Source organism: Cynocephalus volans, chromosome 8, assembly GCF_027409185.1.
Source record: "Cynocephalus volans isolate mCynVol1 chromosome 8, mCynVol1.pri, whole genome shotgun sequence".
NCBI lineage: Eukaryota > Metazoa > Chordata > Mammalia > Dermoptera > Cynocephalidae > Cynocephalus > Cynocephalus volans.
In genome coordinates, this window is record NC_084467.1 from 105824466 (window position 1) to 105845211 (window position 20746).

Here is a 20746-nt window from a genome sequence, read left to right on the forward strand (position 1 = left end):
GTGTGGGTAAGAGCTTGTGCTGAGATTGAGAAATTCATCGCGGGACGATAATAAAGTGGGCGGGGATCTAGAGGGCTCAGAACCTCCAGGAGGAGGCGGAGTCACAGGGAGTTTGAGCATTTCTGTCCAATCAGAAGGAGACGGTAGGAGCAGAAGGGGAGATTGAGGGGGAACGGGAGATCGAGAATCCTGCCCAGTTACACTATCCCGCCAACCCGGACGGCGGCTTCTGGTGTAGGAGCTCAGCGCACGGAAAGCGGCCGATTCCGAGGCCGACTCGAGCAATGGCCTTTGCAAATCTGCGGAAAGTGCTCATCAGTGACAGCCTGGACCCTTGCTGCCGGAAGATCCTGCAAGACGGAGGGCTGCAGGTGGTGGAGAAGCAGAACCTGAGTAAAGAGGAGCTGATAGCCGAGCTGCAGGTAAGGCGAGAGGGACAAAAGCGGGGTCTCCGTGGCATCCTCCGCTGAAAGGGGCTGGTCGCGCCCGGGCCAGCGCGCTCCCCTCCCGTGCCATCCGTTATCAGTCAGTCCCGGGGCCTCCTGAGATTGGGGAAGCGGGGAAGGGGGAAGGCAGGAGCAACAAACGGCGGCAAGCTGCAGGATGCAAACTTTTTGTTCAGTCTGCAGCCGCGTGTTTCATGTTGGCTTGCCTCCTGGGAGCACTGCAAAGTGCAGGCTGCTCGAACGGGTCCTGCAGGCTGCCCGCCGGATGCCAGCGCGGCTCCCCAGCGCCTTCGTGTGCCATGGCCTTGGCAGCCGGGTGCCGCCTCTCCTCCCACCCCACCCCCCCGTGCGGGGCATCGGGGAAGGGGCTCCAAAGGGGCTTCCTTGCGGGGAGCCCAGGGATCCGCGACTCTTCCCGGACCGAGTCCTAGTCCGCCCGGCGGAGTCCAGCTTCCCCCGGGGGGCGCTGGCGGAGTCGCAGCCTGTCTCGTGGCTGCTGGGGAAGCTGCGGTGAAGGCGGCCCTCCTGGGGTGGCAGACGCGTACCCGCCTTTCGTCTGATGCAAGACTGCTGGGAGCTTTCACCGCCCCTCGGCCTCCTGGGAGCGCTCGGAGCAGAGAGGGGCGGGCGGGGGGCGCCGGGAGATCCCCCGGCTGCCCACGTGGCCGCCGCCGCAGCTGCGGTCCGGGCTTAGCCTCCGCTCGGGCCAGAGCAGATGGCCTCACCTTTGGCCTCATCGCTGATCAGGAGTGACCAGACCGAGCTAGAACCCGACCCCTAACGCCCCCAGAAGATTTATATTCTGAGCAAATCTTAGGAAGGTACCTCTGTTGTGATACATAATTCGTTTAATGTACTTCAAACCTTTATCTACCTTGTTTGAAAAAGTCCTGCCAGGTTTGGTGGTCTCTCTCCAACCTTAGAATATTTGTCTTGTGAACTCTTCACTCCAGTTCCTGCACTTCTTACCTCTGTAATCCACCCAGCTGCCTGGAGGCTATACCTTACCCCTCCGAGCTATTCTCCCCCACCTTAACCCCCCAATCCCACACCGCGCAGGGCCGCCTCCTGCCCCCCTGCTACAGTTTCCACCGCCTTCAAGCATTCGCTCCTCCCAGGGCCGCCTAAATCACAGTCAGCTGCTGTTGCTTTAGCGGTGCTGCAGCCCTGTGGTCCTCGAAGCTGCCAGGGCTCTCCTGTCTTCCCTTGTATCTGCTGCATGTGTCTCCACGGACCCTCCTCCATACCCCTGCCCCCACGGCGCTGTATCCAAGTATCCAGAGAAGTTTCTGGCTTCCAGAAGCTTGTAGGCTAGTTAGAGAGCATGGCCAACACACGTGAGACAGTTGATCAGATGACACAGTACTTGAGCGCTTAATTAGACCATCCAGCAGCCTAGCCTCTGTCTGCTCCCCTGCTGGAAAAGTGGAGACAGGGTGGTGATCACCACGGATGGAATTGGTGGGCAAGGGCTCAGGACCTGAATCTTGAAGCGTGGGTAGTATTGGATGGGCAGCAGGCTCCTCATGCTTGTCATCTCCTTTCTTGTACGAATGGTATCAATGTCCTTGGCTCTGGGTAATGACCAGGAAGGCAGTAGAGTGGCCTCCAGACCAGCCTGTGACCCTCACCTCCACCAGAGCATGAGACTGGGAAGAGTGGCTGCAACTAGGGTCTTTGCAGCTCTCAGATGGGAATTAGAAATCTTATACCCTAATGAGGGGGTTAGGGACAGGGAGGGGTGAGGGCAGAACTGAGAGACAGGGAGACGTAGCCAGTAATGGAGGGGTTCCGTGAAGTCATGAAGTTGGCTGGGTGGGTGTTGGGAGTTTGGTGCTGAAACTTGGAGAACACTTTAAGGGCACTGAAAATTCTTGGCAGGAGAGGAGGGGTGTGTGTTGGCTAACTTGACTGCTGAGCATTCACACAGTTGGGCTGTTCAGGAGAGTTCAGCCTTCATGTCTGCTTTTGTAAGACATTTGGTTCAGAATGCCAATAAACCTCCTTGGGCAGCCCACTGAAGCGTTCGTCATTTCCACACTATGCCTTTTTATTCTGCATGAAGAGGGGTCTGGCATAGCATCTCCTGCCCTTCCCCATTTAAATCTTTTTAATGCTGAAGGAAGCTTTAGCACCATTGCTAGCCCTAGGCCTGGCCTCGGTTCCCACTGCTTTGTATTCTGGGCGGGCACAGTTTTCTCTCACTCCCTTGTCAGGAAGTATGTACAATCATCTTCCCCCTGCCCCCCACGGTGCTTTTCAGTTTGAAGCAAGTCACAGCTCATTAGTGGGTTTAATGGGTCATGATCAGCATTTAAAAAAAAAAATTAGGACATATCAGCAATGCAGATGTAAGGCTAAGTATCATTTCATGAACTTTGTTTCAATTACGTGTGTAGTTGTGTGCCTGTGCGTGTGTGGTATGTGAGTATAAAGTTGCAACTTAAAGATGTGTTTCTTACTGTGGGTCTCAGTCCAAAAAGTTTGGAAAACGCTGGCTTAGAATAATAAAGCATCTTGTTTGGAACTCACATCTTAAATAAACCTAACATCCAGAACAGCATTTAAATAATCTTACCATATATCAGTGGCTTTTAAACTTTGACCATGACCCTAAATAAATTCATTTGATGTCATAACTCAGTATACTTATTCATCTGGGTACACACATTTTATTAAATAATCCATAGGTGTACACACACAGGCTTCATGAAATAATAGTCTTCTTACTACATATGATGCATTCTAACATTTTCTTCTGTTTCATTAGATAGCAATCCTCCTGGTCAGGATTTACTGAAGCACATTTATATCTTTATCTCAGAATTTTAAGAAAGATTAAGAAGGGAATAAATCTTTCCATGCAGGAGTCCATCTTTTCAAAGGCTCTTTTAAAATAGTAAAGTTCCCAGCCTTTACACTAGGATTTAGTGTGCAAAGCTAAATAACCACCTAGTTAATCAGGATCACACATGTTGTGCAAAACGAGGTATCCCTGCATTCTCCAAAGCTGGGAACATGACCTAGAGAGTCTCATTGATTTGCCCAACAATTTAAGTCAGAGGCACTAGCAGTGCTAGAATTATCCCCAAGGCCAAGTGTGACCTCTTGGGAAAGGAAGTGTGTGTGAACTTGAGAAACTAGAACAGGAATGGGTTTCCATTGCTGAGTTAGCATAGTTTGTCTGGAACAGCCATAAGTGAAACAGAACAGTGGCCTGCTGTTTTCTAGCTCTACGGCAGCACAACGCAGGGAGTGGGGCACACAACAACGTGCAGGGAAGTGTGGGGAGCTCTGATATAGAAATCACAAACAGAGCAATAAACAGAGTAGCATGCCGTGTTGAGAGACTCACGTTCTTGCCTAGGGAGTGGCAAAAAGGAGGGAGGACCTCGGGCACTGGAGGAGAAAGTTGTAACTGCAGCAAACTGCACGGAGGATGTGAGCAATGCAGACATTTGGGTGGAGTGGTAGTTTGCAGAAGTGGAGAAGAGGAGCGGCAGCATGGAGCATAGTCTCAGGGGATGGATTATGGCCTGAGGAGGAACGGTGCCGTGCAGTGGAGTGCAGGGGGTTTGGGGGCTCAGCAGGAGATAGGCTCGCATGTGGGCCCTCAGCAAATATGTGCTGATTGAGTGAATAGAGGGGGGCAGTTGAGGTTGCAGGAGGTCTTGGAAGCTGGTTAATTCTGACCAGTGTGGGGCACCCAGTTCTAACGTGGGATGAGGGTCTCCTGAATGGGAGTTTTCAAAGGCAGATTCCTCCCTTGTCTGTCGACAGGTGAGCTCTAAATGTACATCTGTACTGGTCTGACTGGAGACTCTTCAGACTCCCTGGTGTTAAAGAAGGCTGGTTTAAAGGAAAAGCAGAGAGAGGTTATGGGGTAAATCTCCATAAGGGAAATCCATCTGGAAACTAGAAGCTGTGCCGGTTAAAGAGAAAATAGTGCTGCTTTTGTGCTCTGCAACAGTGGGTGGACTATTGGGGGAACTTGCATCCTCTACAGCCAGTGTTTCCTGTGGGAAGAAGATTCACAAGATTTGGGAAGCATGGTGGCAGCTTTGCAGAGAGCACTGGAAAAGGCTGGATCCCTAGAGCCCGAGGGCAGAGTATCTGGAACAGGACCAGGCCTGGGATGTGGGCCCTGGAACTTGACACTAGAGAGACGGGGTGATGAGATTATGACTCTTTGGGTAGTCCCTGCTCCTCTTGCTCCATACCCTCTTCTTGTCAGTTGAGCTTTGACCCTAGGTCCTGTTCTGACCACTTCAAAGGAGGTTTTATTTCATCACTGTGTTACCAATTACCTAAGGTGTCATTGCTTGTTTTAAGGGAATGCCCACTAAAAATGTGCCCAATTGCCTTCCTAAAAGGTTATGCAATGTACACTCCTATTTTCCTACATGCTCACCAACACTAATATTGCAGTTTTCTTTTTGCCAATGTGATGCCTGAAAATAGCACATTAAAAAATTTACATTTCCTTGATATTTGGTATTGAAGAGTCTTTTTATAAATTCATGGCCACTTTGTAGCTCTGTGCATTACCTACTCATATCTTTGCCAATTTTTAATTGTTTTTTTGTCGTTTAAAAAAATCGATATTTGGTGATGAATCCTTGTTCTGTTAAATATGTTACAAGGAATTTTCTCCCCATATCAAGACTACCATTTGCTTCTGTTTGTGTGATCTTTTCCCATACATACAGAAGTTTAAATTTTAAATGTAACTGAATTTTTTTTTTCCTGTGGTTTCTGGGGTTTGTGCCTTGCTTATGAAAGGTTTTCTCACCATAAAAATATCCCCTTACATTTTCTTCTAATGCTTATATTTTAAAAACTCTTTAATTTATCTGGTATTTTAAAAATCTGAAGCAAGATAGGAATTTAAATATTTATCCCCTGAATTTTCTTAACACCGTTCATTGTTTAGTTCTTCCTTTCCTCATCAGTTTGAATTCTACCTTTATTTTCTAAATTCCTACATGTCCACAGGTCTGTTTGTTTAGTGCCTATTTGGTTCTATTGATTGGTTTGTCGATTTCTAAACATGTTTCTCCTGACTTCCTTCCAACTTGTTCTCCCTTTTCAAAACATTCTTGAAAATCCTTGAGTGCTCTCGTAGGCAAATCTTATGCCTCCTTACCATAGTCAAGGGAATGGATTTCTGATGGTGGATTTTCAGGCCTTGAAGTTTGTTTAAATTATTTGGGGAAGGAGGATTGAGGGTGAAGATGAGGGACTGATGAGGGTAGGTTTCCATGGGCCTCTCAAATCACTGAATTCGTTTATACAATGGGAGTGTTTTATTACCAACTGTGTGCTAGGCTACAACCCAGAGGCAACTTGCTTTTCTAATTAGAGGCATTTGTACCTGTTTTTATTGTCCCCCAGTAGGCACGCTGGCTGGAAGGAGCAAGTCACCAGAAGATCTGGAGACCTCTGCGGGGATCCTAGATGCTATCTTAGAGAAGCCACACGATATCTGGTCTCTCTTGGCTCAGGTTGTGGTTTTGGTCTTTAAATGATGTATTTGGGAAGCAATCGACAACTTTTGGCACTTAACAGACTTGGGCTTGATTCCAGCTTCTGCCATATCCTAGCTATGTCACTTTAGCAAGTCATCTAAATTCTTGAAGTGGCAATCTACTTGTCTGTAGTGCAGGGACAATTACAGTGCTTTGCAGGATTGTTGTGAAGCACAGTGCCTGACATAAAGCACTTGCTCAAAAAATGGTAGCTATTGTTACTAGGAAATCCCTTCAGGGGATTTCAGAATGGTTTGTTTTCTACACTTCACTGGCCATGGCCTTGGCTCTGACCTTATCATTCTGACATCTTGGCAGCCCCATCAGCTCTTCTTTAGTTACAGCCGCAGGAGTTTTCCAATGGCCATGACTTTCCAGTTCTTGGGGCTGGTTTCAATCTGTAAGAGTGACCTTGGGCAGGTTACCTCTCAAAGCCTCAGTTTCTTCATGTGGAAAATGGGAATAATTATACCCTGTCTTGGAGTTGTGGTGAGAATAATGTAAAACACCTGGTATAATGCCTGGCACCTACTAGGTGCTCAATAAATGGTTTATGTGCACAGCACCAAGGCTGGTGAGGCTGGTACTATGGAGATATAGTAGAGAAGAAAAAGTTGTAACACAAAATCCTTGGTTTAGGAATGTAAAATATAGTTGAGGAGGCCAAACTGCAGGTCAAAGAGAGGACAACTAAATATGAGACATATTATACTGGAGATCAGAACAAAAGTAAGGGGTGGAGGAGAGTGATCATCTAGTCTGGGGTTGTGGGCAAAGGTTTTGTGGAAGAAAAGTTTATTGTGCCATGAAAAGTCAATAGAGTGTGGCCAGGCAGGGGTACGATTTTCTTTGGAGCCAGTGCAGTGGACTCAAATGTGGGACAGATGGCAGTCCCCTTTCTGTCCAGGCTTTGGCTAGGCATTCAACTAAGCTACTATAGGGGGGAAATCAGGGCACCCTCGAGGTGCTGCCTGGTGTTGGGGCACCACTGGGGCTTTATTTGGTCCTCTAACCCCACCGTGTTGGTGAGACTAGTACACTCCTAGGTCACAGCACTCACTTTAATGGTAAATTTTGGTATATCTGTCACTGAGCTCCTTGAGGGCTGAGAGTATATCTTACTCATCTTGAATTGGTGCAGCATAATGCCACATACTTATATATCAGGCACTCAATACATGGAAAAAAGAAAAGAACAGGGGAGGGGAAGGGGCTTTAATTTGGGGGGGCTTCAGTTTCTCAGTTGCAAAACGGGATTGGACCAGATGCTGGAGAACCTTTCTTTCAATCTCTCACTTTAAGGTTTCGTTTCAGAACCACAGACACGAAAGGATTTGGAGTGCTTTTGAGGAAGGCTACATGGAGGCTGGAAGGCATAGCCCCCAAACAGTGCAGGTGCATGAAGTGTACACACCTCCAGAGAAATGATTCTGCAGCCGCTATTTTAGTACTTAGAAGCCCTTGAGACCTAAATACTCTATGCTGCAGCATAAGCCTCGTTCCTCTTCTCTCTTCAGTGCAGATAAAATAGCTCTCTGCTCTCCCACATTTAACTTGTTCAGACTTGTGCCTGGGCTCAAGGCTTGTGCACAACAAATGCAGCGTGGGCCCACACCCTAGGAGTCAGGTTCTCATGGCCTTTTTCCATCTCCAGTACACATGCAGTGGGGAGAGAAGAGAGATTTTCATGGGATCCAGCTGAGAGCTCCACTGGGGAAGGTGCACAGCAGACCTGGGAGGGATCTGAGGAGCCGTCTGCTCCAACCATCTTATTTTGCAGATGGAGGCTGGGGATAGGGAGGGAGGTGACTTGCCACAGTGACCCACCTTGCTGTTGGTAGAACGAGGACAGGAACGCTGGCCTCCTGAGCCCCAGGTTGGTGTTTCTGCAATGACACTTTTAGCTTCCTCACCACCCTGGGACAGCCAGTGTAGGTCAGAGTGTGGACTTGCTCTCTTGCTCCATTTCTTGGGGATTCTCATTCAGTGTTTGGGCAAAAATATCCTTACTCTGGGAAGAACCACAGGATTCTGGATGAACCGAAGGAAGATTGTTTGGGGGATCTCACTTAGCCCAAGTTTAGTGGCTATGAAGAATTCAGTCTTATTTTCACATATGTATGTTTTTGGTCTAATTTTGCCTAGGTTCTGAGCAACTGCAGACCAGTTTAATTGCTTTTATTGCCTGTCTTCATCCCCCTTACTTTGGTCTCTATTTTAGGAAATGATTTTCTTTCAACATTTGTATCTTTCATTCACTTCGTTTACTCATTAAGCCAACCATGAGTCAAGCTTGGGGGCTTATGAAGTAAAATTAGACCCCACCTCTGCCCTTGAGTAGCTCAGTGTCTGATGGAAGGAGTGACACTCATTAGCACAGCCAGATATTGTGCCAGGTACACTTCCTATCCCGTCTCACACCATGAGGCTGAAGCTCCGAGTCACAGCTGGTAAGAATGGGGCTTGGACTTGAACCCAGGCCTGATTGATGGTGGAGCCTTTGGTGTGTATACAAATGACACTGACTTTCTTTCCTTGAATATATCCAAAGTCAGCCAGCATGTAGGAACGCCCACTTTTTTTTTTTTTTTTTTTTTTGGCAGCTGGCCGGTACAGGGATCCGAGCCCTTAACCTTGGTGTTATCAGCACTGCGTCATAACCAAGGGAGCTAACCAGCCAGCCTGGAACTCCCACTTTGAGCAAAGCAGTGTGCAAGAGCGGTAGGGTTTAAAGACATGGCTAGAAAATGGTCTCTGACTTCCAGCACTGTCTGACGGACACGCTAGGAGTGCATTCATGGTGGCCTGACTCTGGCTGGTCCTGGGCACTCTCCAGGCTACAGGTATGTGGTGCTGTCTAGAGAGAGATGAGCCAGATGCCAGAGCCTGCAGGCTGATGCTGCCACTTGTTGAGCATGCTGGGCAAAGCCCTTGGTGTTTTACAGCCAAAGTCTCCTCAACCTTAAATGAAAGTCAACATGAGTCCTAGTCCACATTTCCTTGCAATGCGTGTTAAGGATGTGGAAGACGTCTGTGAGTGGGCCATCATCACTGACTTTCTGTGGTTCGGGCAGTGTGTCTCTTACTTGGCGTGAGCGACGATGTGCCTGAGGCTTCAGGAGGTCTTGCAGACAACTGTGTGCACCCAGGTGTTTCTTCTGCCTCAGGACTGCGAAGGCCTTATCGTCCGCTCTGCCACCAAGGTGACCGCTGATGTCATCAATGCAGCTGAGAAACTCCAGGTGGTGGGCAGGGCTGGCACGGGCGTGGACAACGTGGATCTGGAAGCTGCAACCAGGAAGGGCATCTTGGTCATGAAGTAAGTTGTGGAGGCCCGGGCTGGGTGTGGCAGCCCAGGGGTGGGTGTGGAGGCTGACCCAAGAGGGAGGAAAGACTCACCTTAGGGAAAGCCACGTCAGAGTTAGAAGGGCTTCCAGGAGGATGCCTGACTCGGGCCTGGAGTCCAGACAAGCATCAATGTTTACAGCTTAGTGGTTCCCAAGGTTTTTGAAATTGAGACTCTCTGTGTAATGTCAAAATGTTTCACAAACCCACACGATATGCAGTGTTTGCATGTTTGCAGCCTGTTTCAGGAATCAGAAGAGTGTTAGCAAACTTGCCTGCACACTCTGCCCCCACTCTGCCCCCTGTGCCTCCACTCTGCCCCCTGTGCCTCCACTGTCCTGTCTGTGGCAGGTTCTTGTTAGCGCTGCTTTGCTCTACCTTGCACAGGTACACAGGCTTTGCTAGTAGAGCGACTCCACATTCTTCCTCTTCCTCGCTTCCCTGCACCCTCTGGAGCTCAGACCCTGGTTTCTCTTTCAGCGCTCCAGGGCCAAGAGGAGAACGGTCCCATCCCCTTTGGAGCTGTTTTTGCAGAAACCGAGGGCCAAAGGTTATTGTTAACATGTTGTACCATGCCCGTGCTGGCTCTTAGATGGTGTGGCAAGGCCATCCCCGTCCTCTTCTCTGTCCTCAGATCTTTCCCCTCCCCTGCACTCTACTTCTCCCTGTAGGGGAAGGGTTAATTGACCAGTCACCTGACTGAGGTCAGTATCCGACAGTAGAAATGTTAAATGCTAACTCATCTTACATTCTTGCCCTGGGCCCACAGGCAGCTAGCCCCTTGCCCTCTACCTCCACTGGCCCCAGCACCCCTCCAACACACCCCATATAGCCTGTTCACTGGGGGGTAACAGGGAGCCAGGTTGTCCTGCAAAAAGACAGACTCTGAGAGTCCTTTTATCTTATACAGGGTCTCTTGACTTTTTCTTGGGGTAACCTTCATTTCCAGAGATGAAAAGACCCAGTAGGGGAAGAAGGAGGGTGAACATATGTATTAAATTCTTTCAAAAACATAAAAAGTTCCTTGAGAACAGAAAAATAGTTTTGTGGTTCGATTCTCAGTTTGATTCTCCTTTCTGTAAAATGGGCAGAAGTCAGCATCGCCCTGTGAGTTAAGGTATGAGGAGCCTTTCTTAGTTCAGAACTTGTTGAGAGAGAGAAGTCAGACAGATAGAGATAAAAGTTTTAGCTTTTTACTAATAAAAGCCGGGTTGGGTAAGTTGATGTAGGTCAGTGGGCAGTGGGCTCTCTTCTGAATTCAGTGGACTTGCTCAGCCATCACAGACTCAGCCTTGGTAAGATTGGTGGCATGGAGCAGGAGGGAGTTTGTGCTTTCTGCAGGCAGGTAGATCACAAAATGAGAGGAGGGAGAAAAGGGCTGAGCCACACACAAATCCCCTGATCATGTGAGACACTTCTCCTCTGCCTTGGAAGAAGTGAGTTTGGGTAGAGAGAGGCCAGGTGTCTTTCTCTACTGGAGGTCCCTCTGCATGGAAACATGAAGCCGGCCCTCCCTGGCTTAGAGGGGGAGTACATTCGAGAATCCAGGATGGCGGTGTGGAGTTGGGGGTGATACTAAGAACTGGTAAGCTTGTGGAGCAGGAGAGAAAGCAAGCCTACACTCAACGCTTTCTCTTGGGACAGGTGTGGGAATACTGGGTCTGGGCCCATTCATGTCCCCACGTTTCTCTGGTCTTTAGCACCCCCAACGGGAACAGTCTGAGTGCTGCGGAGCTCACCTGTGGGATGATCATGTGCCTGGCACGGTAAGTTCGTGACTTCTCAGCAGAGCCAGTTTCTCTGGTATGTCCTTTATTACAACTCACCAAGCAAACTGACCCAGAGAAGCTTAGCGACATTGTAGCTTGGTGACGTGTAGACTGCTGAGCACCTTCGGGGCCGTCGTCCTCTGCTCGGTGTTCATTATACCGGTTCTCCAGCACACAAAGGTCAGGTGTTTCCAGGGTCCCTAGTGATTGTGTATGGAGAGGGGGTGGACACGGGGCTGTCGTTCATTACACAGGGCTGTTGCTCACAGAGCATGCTCACTGAGAAAATAACACGACATGCACGATGTGATCTTCCTCGTGTTTCTCCTTACTCATTTCTACTCTCCATACCCGTATACACTCTGCCTTCTCCAGCCTCCACCCCTTGCACATGTTTTCCATACCCGGCTGTCTGGACCATCCTTCCCCATTTTCTTTGTCTAGGTACCCTCTGCTTATTTTTCAAGATGAAGCTGGAGTGTTAATCCATCCAAGAAGCTCGCTCTGGCTTCCCCAGTTGAGCTATGTCCCTCACTGATTCCCATGGCCCCCAGGGCTTACCTCTGTCACCTCCTTACAAATCTGCATTGTAACAGAATAAAATAAAGCCTCCTGGGGTCTCTGTGCCTTCCTGAGGATTCATAACACAATGGAGCTTAAATGGTCTAGACTCTTGCTCTTCCAACAGGAGTCCTGGGGATGTGGGCCTCTTGAGTAGAGTGGACAGACTAGTAGCTAAATGGATATGGCACATAACATGCGTGAGTCTTACTGTGTTGGGTAGTAATTTGGCAAAAATGTATTGAACACTTCTGTTGAACGGGCAATGAGATCATTTCTGTGGTCAGTGGGAAGTGGGAAGGGTGGAGAGCCAATGGACAGGCTGTTCTAGGTCCCATTGAAGATAGATACTTGGATCTTTAAATCAGGGGACCCAGGCAGCCAGGACTCCTTCTCTACTCAGGCCTGAAACCTCGGAGACCAAGAAATTACCTTTTTCCCATCTCAAGACCTGTTCTCCCTCCTGCTGGGGAAGGATCTTGGGGAGTTAACCTTTGCTCTAACTCTGCCTCACGCTTTCTATCTGAGATCTCGGTATTCACTTATATTCACTGGTCAGTGAAAACAGTGGGGGAAAGGGAGAAATAGGGACAGCTTACACAGCAGAAGAGTCTCAGCCTAGAAAGGGACCCCGAACTGGCCGTCTGGATGTCCCAGAACATCTGGGCTGAGCATCTCTCCCCTGGAGAAGTATGGAAGCCTGGTGCCCTGGTCTCACTTGTGCTATTCAATTCAGTGATTTTTTTTTTTTTTTTTGAGTGAGGAAGGGATCTCAGTGTAATTTTCTATCTCATTATTTACCTCACCTTTTTTTCTGGAGGTGGGGAACCAGGAATAATTTCCTTCCTACTCTAGGACAGCTTTATGGAAAGGAGTAGGTGAAGTTCTGTGACCTGAAGGAAGCTCCCCACTCCCGGCCACTCACTGACGACCTCACTTATCTAAGACGCATGAAAATAAGAAATAAGCTCCAGGTTAGGAAGGGGGCTCCAGTCCCCCATAACTTATTTTGTGTGAGTTTCAACAGACTGCTTCCCTTGCAGGGAAGCCACAGGAAGGAATGGGAGCTGGAGACTCTGAAGGTTAGAGCATTGGGCAATGTGGGTGGAGATCAGGCCTGAATGGAGCCCACAGGAGGACTTTGAATAGGTGGCAGGAGTTCTTGAGGTGCAGGAGAACAGCGACACAGGGAGACTGCAGAAAACATAGGCATCGCCATTTTTGCCTGCTTTACCTTGTCTTGTTAGTCAGGCCAGCTACCATTTAGTTCCCCATCCAGCCTGGTGAGGACCCCAAAGTGTTGAAACCTGGGGAGGCTCCATGACCAGCTGGGTAGAGCAGCTCAAGGAAGGGTTTGGGGATTTCCTGTGCTCTCAGTGCCTAGGTAGCACTGTGGCGCCAAGAGGGCAGAACAGGATGTGAGAGAGAACTGAGGAGGCAGGTGGGGGCGTCTCCCTAGATCTAGGACATTTCATCAGGCTAGGCTTCCTGAGAAGCAAGCAGTTCCTGAAGGCAAGCTGCCGTCCTTATTATATTCCTGAAATGAGCCCTCTGCTGAGCCCTTTCCCCGTGAGCCTTGTTACTTAAGCCATGCTGGCCCATGGGGCTCTGTGCTGTAAAAGGACAGATTCCACCCTCACTCTCACCCTCAGATGGAAATCTGTGTTCTGGAAAAGTAGACATGAAAGAATGTTCTTTTATGAGAAGTCAGTGAAATGAAATACAGGAACAGTATCTTGCAATCTTTTTACATGCACACACTCTCTCACACTGACATGCTCAGAATTATTTGGCCAGCAGGAAAGCCTGCATTTAAATACTTAGCCTAACTGGTGGGGATGCTTTCTCTGGCTTTGAATCTGTTCAGGTACTTCAGCGGTGCTGCTGGGTGAGCCGTTTAACCTCCCGTGGCTCCCTCCACGTAGCTGTTGGGAGTTTTAAATAAGCTCACGTGTGTCTAAACATTTCCTATAGGATGTCTAAGATAAAGTTACTCTAAGATGGAGAAGTTACTCCTTAAACATTGTTTCTCATCTCTTCCTTTTATGCCTCCAGAGATGCCTTGATGACCATGTCCCACATGAAATATCTTACTTTACCCTAATTGCCACTTCTTCTGTCCCCTCCAGAAAACACATGTGGAGACACAGGCCTCCGTATGAACCAAAAGGAGGAGACAGGCTGTGAAGTGTGTAGCACGTGTGTGTATGTGTGTGTATGTTTGGTGGTAGGACAGGAAGGTGGTGTGGCTGTTAGAGGTGTTGGGACTAGGCATGAAGGTCAGAATGGAAATGTCTGGATGATGTCAACCACCCACCCACCCCAGACTAACCTAAGACCCATGTGGCTTAAACTCTCAAAGAAGATTAAGTAATCAGGTGTCCCCTTGATAATAGTAGGAGACATTGTAGGTGGTGGTCCTGGATGAGATAGGAAGACGGAAGTAATCCCTTGAACTTCTGGAGTACCTGATGCCATCAGAGTTCCCTAATACCCCTTCTAGTTATCCTTATAAACCCTGAAAGACTGGTGATTGCTTAGAGGAGAAACCTTACCCCGAGTCACTCTGATACCTCAGTGGCTGAGGTGGAATCTGAACCTCCTCCCAGACTGCTGGCTGGAGACAGGAATCCCAGTGTTCCCAAGTCAGGTCTTGCCAAGGGTTTTTCTCTCCTCGTCTCCCCACTCGGAGTTTCTGAACCTGGCTCCCTAGACCCAGTCTGAGCTTGGTTCCTGGAGGAGTGGCCGTCACAGGCGGTGGCTGTGCAGGCCTGGTGTTGCACTCCTTTCTGGGGGGGCAGGGGTCTGGGTGGGCCCGCTAAACATGAGTCTGTCCTTGCAGGCAGATTCCCCAGGCGGCGGCTTCGATGAAGGCTGGCAAGTGGGAGCGGAAGAAGGTGAGCAGCCGGCCCTGCCTCACCCCACCTGGCTCACTGACTTCACCTGAGGTGCTGACTTCGGCTTCTTTGTTTTTTGTCTGTTTGGTTGCAGTTCATGGGAACAGAGCTGAATGGAAAGACCCTGGGAATTCTTGGTCTGGGCAGGATTGGGAGAGAGGTGGCCACCCGGATGCAGTCCTTTGGGATGAAGGTAGGTAGTCTCTGGACCCCTTTAACATGGGGTTTTCTGCAACAATTTTGGAAGAGGCAGCTTGGCCTGGGAGAAGCCAAAGGCTTTGTTTTAGTGGGGGCCGATGCTCCTTTAGAGCCCCCAACTAAATACGCAGTAGAGCCAGGGAGGAAGCAGGGGAATGTTGGCCTGCTGATCTGGACTCTTGAACTCAAAAGCTGGGAATACTTGGTGGAGGTCCTTTAGCTCTAGGGTGAGTGTCTTAGTCTGTTTTCTGTTCCTTATAACAGAATACCTGAAACTTGGGTAATTTATAAAGAAAAGAGATTTATTTCTTACAGTCCTGGAAGACTTGAACTGGGAAGTTCAAGGTCAAGGGGTGCATCCGATGAGGGTCTTCTTGGTATTCTGCAGAGTCCCAGGTGGCTCAGGGCATTGAATGGCAAGGGGGCTGAGTAAAGCAGTCCGGGTCTCTCTTCTTCTTATAAAGCCACCAGTTTACTCACACAATAACCCATTAATCCATGAGTGGATTAATTCATTCATGAAGACAGAGCCCTCATGTCCCTCACCTCTTACAGGCCCCACCTCTCAATCCTGCCACATTGGGGACTAAGTTTCCACACACGTTTTGGAGGGGCAATCATTCAAACCATAGCAGTGAGTCCCAGTGGGCCAGAGAGGGTTCTTGTATCCTGCTACCCTTTCCTCCCTTGCTAAAAGGGCTTCTGGTTTTGCTGTGTCTGCTCTCCAGAAAACAGGAACATATTTACAGCCTTACAACAGAGCAATTGTCCATCCATCCTTCCAGTTTCCCTCTGTATTCTAGAAAACATTTAAAGATTTTTGTGTGTACCCTGTGACATGATTCTAGAGCCCATGGTGGCTGGAGACCTCATATGTCTCAGAAATCATGACTGACCCCTGCCTGTCCCCAGGGCACTACCTTTTCCTAGCCTGGGAACTCAGTAGGCTTCTGGCTGAGGGAGGGCTGTGATTAATAGCAATGCCACCCTTTGGGCCAACCCAGGAGACCTGCAAATGTGGGAACCATTCAGCCAGCGGGAATCCGGATGGGGGCCTGGATGGGCTAGGGGGACGAGGTGGCTCAGAGTGCCAGCAGACATCTCCATGCTCACCACAGCTGTTGATGAGATTCCAGGGATTAGGGGTTCATACTGCAGCTGGGAAAGTGCTAGTTAAACATTAAGGAAAGTAGTTTTGACAATCAGGTTATATCGGGTCTAGAAAAATTTGCACATAGCTGCGATGGAGTTTTCCCTTTGTCTCTCCCTTGCCTTTCTCTCCATCCCTCCTACCTTCTTAGGGTCAGAAGGGACATTATAGACTAACTCTTAATTTTATATTGATTTTTCCAGAATTTGGAAGTTTGTGCCTGAGGACTCATAGCAAATGGGTGGCAGCTTGGAACCCGGGGACATCCATCTCATTATACCATGTTGACCACCTTCCTCTCCTTCCTGCCCCCACTCCTCGCCATATTTATTAAAGTCATTCAGACAGCTTTCCTGAGCCTCAGCACTGGGAAGGGCAGGTATATTTTTCCAGATCCCTGAGAGAGGTGGGTGTAGCCCAGCAGGACCCACTGACCATGAAAACAAGGCACAGCCATGCCCTCTGTGTAGGGGTGGAGGTGGCAAGATGCCAAGAGTCCTTTCTCCCCCTTCCTCTTTTGTAAGGGATCAAGGTCAAGGTTTAGCCCACGGGGAATTCTGATCTTCCAGAAGCAGGGGCCAGGGGTTTAGTAAAACTAAGAGCACAAGTTACCAAACATATGAGTGTTTTGTTGAGAATGCAGTGACTTGGGGAAGGCTCCAGGAAGGCAGCCGTTCCATGACTCCTGCTCCCCGTCCCATGGTGCCACCGTACACCAGTCTCCTCCAGCTCAGGAACATTCATTGTCAAGGAGACTTTGGCAGTGACTGAAACTGGACAAAAAGCCCTTCCTCATTTCCCAAATAACTGAAGGGAGAGGCAAGCCTGTCTGTTCATCTAGTACCACTCAGCTCTGCTCATCCACTGCCCTGGGCTGCTACTGAGAGGTGCCGGCAACATGAGATCTTGAGTGTCAATGTCAGGAAACAGCCGGCACTTCTCAGGCATGTGTTTGATTCAGGGAGATGTCTAGAGACTGCTCATTTCAGTGTCAGTCTGTGTCTGGGCAGATCGCCCATGACATGCCCAAATGTATTATTTCTAGCACGGCTTTGAGGGTAAAGGTACCTTCACTTCAGGTTTCTTCTGTCCAGATGTCCCTGGAGGCTCACTCTTGGCTGTCTTACTTCTGGACCATGCTCTTTGTAAACCTCTGAAATGTGGCTTGGAATGTCTCCCTACCACTTCAGCCCCTAAAGAGCTGCCTGGACCTGGTCATTCCAGAGTGGTCCAGGTGGCCTCTCTTTGTGCTCAGCCACTTACCTGACCATGCTCCCTAACACATTTATGAGTCCAGATGGGTTTTGTGTCAGAACAGAGAGATCACCAACCTGCATCACCCAAACTTCTGCAGATGTTCCAGAAGTCATGGAGAGCAAGATTTTCTAAAGGGAAAGGAAAGAAGATTCTTGAACAAATTGTGAAAGGTATCGTTTGTAAGTATCCAGGCAGGAAACAATGATCAGTGTTTATTCAATACCAGTTGTTTCAGACCAGCCTTGTTCTCCCTTTGGCAACCATTATTAACCTGGTAGAGCGTGGAAATCCCTAGATGTTATATATATGGATTGTTTAAAATTGTATTTTAATTACGGAATAAGTGAATGCATTCTCATAAAAATTAAAATGTAGATAAAGGTCTCCTTGATTACCATCCCAACCCTAGTTTCCTCACAGTGCTATGAGTTTGGCATGTGTCTTCTCAGACTTTTTCCCATGAATTTGCATAGAATGCATCTATTACCTATAGATGGATTCTATGCCTACAGAGAATGGAACATCATACATGGTGTTAAAATACAAATATATGCCTTGGAATTACTAGATTTACCATATTTTTAAACTGTTGCATGGAATTCTGTTGTATGAATAAATGGCTTTTTTATTTGGCCTTTCCTCCAATGATGGGCATTTAGATTGTTTGCAGATGTGGACTTTAGCAAGACATCTTTTATGATCCCCTGGGATTAAGGTGGACCCCCTGAGCTTGGTGCTGTTAAAGAGATTAGTAGGGATTAGTAACTGGTTGTAGAATGGACCGTCTCAGTCCAAAGAGAGATTGTACACATTGGTGCATGACCCTGCCATGTCCACCATTCTCATCAGCAGCCCGGACGATGTGTCATTTGTGGATGACAGGGAGCAGGGAGAGGTAGTTAATAGTTACGAGTACAGAATCAATTCCTAAAAGACATAGGAAACTGAGTAAGTACCCTAATAGGAAATTTAGCTGGAATGCGTTTCAGCACCTTACACCTGGGTGCAACTAGACAAGTTGGGATGAAGAAGCATTTGTAGAAAGCTTTGGTTGACAAAAAAGCAATTGTGCTTGACAGTGGCATGGCTAATGGGAAAGGTAATGTGACTTTGGCAGCATTAAACAAAGCATGGCTTCCAGAGCAGGTTAGGTGACATTCCTCACACTCTGCAGCCTGCTGGTGGTCTGAGTCATACAGGTCTTAGGCTCTACTCTTCTTTCTGCATGAAACTTTTTCTCAGTAGTATTGCCGAATAACAGGTTGTAACCTCAGAGACAACTCATTCATGCTGGCATGTCCCATAGAATGTCGTAAATAGGCCCAAACCAGTCAGGAGCTGAGCCTTGCTCTTTCTTTTCAGAGTTTTCCGTGAGGAAGCTGACCGGCATCTTTTAACAGTTTCTTTGCGGCCTATACTGTGAATCTGACTTTAACTGAGAGGAATGGACGTTGAACCCGAGGCACCAGCTATCACTGATTCTTTCAGGTCCAGCTGGTGTTTACTGAGATCTGCTGTGTCCGTTACCGTACTCACAATGACCCTGCAGGGTCAATATTATTATCCCCAATTTGCAGATAAGAAAACTGAGGACCAAGAAGGTTATATGACATGCACAAGATAATATGACTAGTAAATGGTGGCATCCAGCTCACACTTTGGGTCTCCTGACTCCCAGTCTGGTGCTCCACGCCTGTTACTACCACTGTCTTTATTCGTGATCCATATTAGTTAAGCAGTCCCTGGTGCTGCCCTGTCAGTGTGCTCAGCTGTTCCAAGCTCAAAAGCTCTCCAGGTCAGGCAGCTCCTTCCTCTCAGTCTGGTACCTGGAATTCTTACTGCCCTAGAGCAGTCATTTTTGAACTCTTCCCAGAGCCTCAGGTTCTGGAAAAGTGCCTTAGGGACACAGGTGGGAGTGAGGAGGGGGCCCAGGGAGGCAGCAGGTGGTGGGGTTCTGGGCCTTCAGCTCTGCAGCTTTGGATTGACCTGTTTTTTTGTTGGGTTTTTGTTTGAGATTTCATTGGGGCGGTAGGGAGAGTTCCAATGCTCAACCCCCAAACTCGGCTATGGGGCAGAAAGAGGGGTGGCCATTAGGATTCTTCATTGGAGGCCTCCTCATTCTCCTCAATCCTCTGCTGAGCCAGCAGGGCCCTGGAGCCAGCATGATCAGCCTCCCAGGGCTGCCTGAGAGGTGACACCAGCTTGGAGACAAGACACCCTGGAGTACTGCTTGGAATCTTTTGCCCCAACACAAGGAATCTGTCCTGGGCTGGGACTGAGGTGGGCGAATCCCTTCATGCTTCTCCCCCAAGCTCCCTTCTGGGAATTGTCTTGCGGTGGTGTGTACCCGGAGGTGCTCCAACTTGTGCATATGAGGACATTTGACACTTTTCAGGACACTCCAGGACCCTGGGCAGGCACGTGTCTCCCAGACCTGACATCATTCTTCCCACTGCTGCAACCCGTAGCTGAGTTCAGCTCCTTTCTGCCCTGCTTCTCTCAAATGGAAAATGAGAAGAGGGATTTTCTCAGCCAAATTCTTTCCCTGAAGTTGTCTGCAGATGAGGGAGATACTGACTGTCTGTGAGAGAAGAGCTGAGTTAGTGCCTCGCCGACCACTGCGTTAGATGCTTATCTGCTCCTCTCCCCATCCTCCACCTTCTCACCCCAGGCACCTGCCAGCAGGTGCTGGTCCCAGCCCAGCCTGTGGGATCCTTCCTCCTGCCAGCCCCAAGCTGTTCTTGACTCCTGAGAGCAGAGCAGGTGATAGGGCTCTGTGAACTCGCTCAGCCGACTCAGCTCTGTGATCTCTGTCAATGTCCCCTTCTGCTTCCCAGGCCACATGAGAACAAGTACATCTGGACTGGAGATGAACAGGGCCATTGTTCCAGCCAGCCTCAGAGCCAGAGACAAAGAAGTCTTGTAAGAATAAGGGCAGAGATTCAATCTCTTCCCCTGGATATTTCCTTCTCCCCACAAGAAATGAGTGGGTTATATCTGAGGGGAATGGCAGATCTGAAAGCCCCCCCTACCCTGGTGCTCTGTGAGTTGGTGGTCTTTATAGGACATGGGGGAGGCAGCATCTTCCCCTAAACTTCCACCAATACTTGGGGTGGGCCACTTGCCTTCCCTGATTCCACGAGGCTAATGATGAAAAATGTGACCCAGAAGCTTTACCTTATTAATAACCATTCACAGTTTCTTCCCTAGAAGTTCTGAATTTGAAATAGAAGTCCTCTTTTCCATGATATTCTAAAATAACTTGTAATTTCTCTAATTTCAAAAGGAATTCATGAACAGAGTAGTAGAAAACTTAAAAGCACAGGAAAGCACAAAAGAGAAAAATAATTCCACCACCCAGAGACAACTGCTGTCAAAGTATTATGTTGTATGATCTTTCTATTTGTTTTTGCCTAATCCTGGGCCAACTCTGGACATTTTCCTCTCAGGGTTAAGGCACATTTCTGTTCAAATAATTTTGAATTATTGAATGTTATGTTAGAACAGGGGATGACTGAAATCACCCACCCACCTCCTTTATTTAGGGTTGAGGACCCAGGTCAGAAGGGTACTGATGTGTGCCTTGACACACAGT

The 20746-nt window shown here is 48.5% G+C and overlaps 1 protein-coding gene across 1 annotated transcript in view; it reads left to right on the forward strand.

Annotated features, from left to right (window-relative positions):
* Positions 1-284: 284 nt before the first annotated feature.
* PHGDH (phosphoglycerate dehydrogenase) overlaps positions 285-20746 on the forward strand; it is a 31829-nt gene continuing 11367 nt past the window's right edge. The window contains exons 1-5 of the mRNA XM_063106394.1: positions 285-422; positions 9142-9293; positions 11020-11085; positions 14492-14546; positions 14641-14739. Coding sequence (XP_062962464.1) covers positions 285-422; positions 9142-9293; positions 11020-11085; positions 14492-14546; positions 14641-14739 — 510 coding nt within the window. The remainder of the gene's footprint in view (positions 423-9141; positions 9294-11019; positions 11086-14491; positions 14547-14640; positions 14740-20746) is intronic.